We start from the raw sequence: 1,634 nt of genomic DNA on the forward strand, positions 1-1,634 counted from the left end.
GAAGGGCTATTCTTAGTCGCCATCATCTTGCTGTCCTTGTGCGAGGTTGCTTCGAGGGTTGTGCCTCGTCTGCTTGACGTTTTGGCAGTTTGACGTTTCCATAGCACCCTTAGTGAATTCAAGTCATTTGACGAGGCGTCGCCGGTTGAAGTGAAGGAGTGATGGTCTTTGCAACAGTTACACATGGCATAACCGCGATGGGGTTAACCACTTGCTCGCTTGCCCAGTACCGAATCTGCGCTCTGGGCCACAGGTGACTCGACGAATCGCCGTAATTGGCAATCGATAGCAATGGCGCGCGGTAGGGTCTCGCGCGCGGTGGCGCGACTGTTGCGGCCTTTTCACCGTCGAGACAGCAAAGCGGCGGCCGACGACACGTCCTCGAAGCGCCAGCGCGGCTCCATTTCGTCAACAACCAACACTTCGTCAACATGCTCTACGTCCTCGTCGTCTTCACGCAATAGCAGTGGCTTCCGAGGTGCAACGAGCGCGCGCGTCTTCCCGCTCAAGAGCGACGGCGACAGCATCCCACACACGGTTCTCATGCCTCCCGCCTTCTTCCGGCAGTTGCGCGCACTCGTGGAGCAGACGAACGCACTGACCACAGGAGAGTATCGCGCGAGCCAAAAGGACCCGGAGCCCTCGCTAAACACCTCTAGAACCTCGATTCGCTGGAGAGGAGACTTCACCACCAAGACACTCGATAAGCTTGTCAGTATCCTTACAGAGGATGACACAGATGGCTTTGGTAGCGCCATTGGCAGGCGCTCGGCAAAGCCAATTCCTTTAGAAGCTGCTGCTAAGGCCATGCTACAGCTGTGGAAATGCTGCATGCAGATCCTGGACGTGCTAGCGGATGGCGCAGCTCCTGAACCATCGCTACGACATACGATGGCTCACTCGAGAGACGTTGCCATCGCAGCTGCAAACGAGAAGAAGCACCTACTAGAGCAGGCAGCATTGACGCTGCTGGCCTTGGTGATCAGGAGACAAGAGTTCGATGCTCTGTTGGTTGCCGTTGGTCACGGAGGCTGCAAGAGCCACAAACCAACAGAAGAAGCGAGACACGGGAAGTCTCGGCTGTCAAGACGACTCTCTCGCCAATCGCGTCGATCACGCAGCGTCTCCGCATCAGCAAAGAGTGGGAACCAGGCATCGTTGACCTCAAACCCGACGAGTCACCAGAGAAAGAGTAAGCGCGGACAAGACCGATATGTGCGACTCTGTGACTCTGTCCACCACTTCTTAGAGTTGCACCAGTCGACACTACAATTCGCCTTTGAGACGGTGCATGGTCCAATCGATTTCAGTGGCAGCAACACGGAGTTCAACGCGCTCGATCAGCATCAAGAACTCTTATCTGCTCTCGTAGCCACGAGCTACATGCGTGTGCCGCGACTACGCAGCCACATTCTTGACAGCCTGAGTAACCTCGTTCCATCGACTGCTTTTAGCAGCACGCGATCGATGTCGCTCTCGTTTGTAAATTCGCGCGGACGCGGCAGATCTCTATACGATGACAAGCTGCGACTCACGCCATACAACTGGCATTTGGGCACGTACGCGCAGTGCCAAAACCTTCTAACGACTGTGAACCGTGAAGATCGCTGGGCTACTTCCGCTCAAATGCTCAA

At 55.6% G+C, this 1,634-nt stretch overlaps 1 protein-coding gene across 1 annotated transcript; it reads left to right on the forward strand.

Annotated features, from left to right (window-relative positions):
• Positions 1-237: 237 nt before the first annotated feature.
• Positions 238-1,585, forward strand: PITG_21207 (uncharacterized protein; the record flags this gene model as incomplete). The annotated part of the gene is made up of 3 exons (XM_002895058.1): positions 238-1,122; positions 1,198-1,469; positions 1,570-1,585. 3 exons carry the CDS (start codon positions 292-294, stop codon positions 1,583-1,585), a joined length of 1,119 nt encoding a protein of 372 aa, XP_002895104.1.
• Between the last annotated feature and the right edge of the window lie 49 nt (positions 1,586-1,634).

The sequence above is a fragment of the Phytophthora infestans genome, genomic scaffold, assembly GCF_000142945.1.
Source record: "Phytophthora infestans T30-4 supercont1.272 genomic scaffold, whole genome shotgun sequence".
In the NCBI taxonomy this organism is placed as follows: domain Eukaryota; phylum Oomycota; class Peronosporomycetes; order Peronosporales; family Peronosporaceae; genus Phytophthora; species Phytophthora infestans.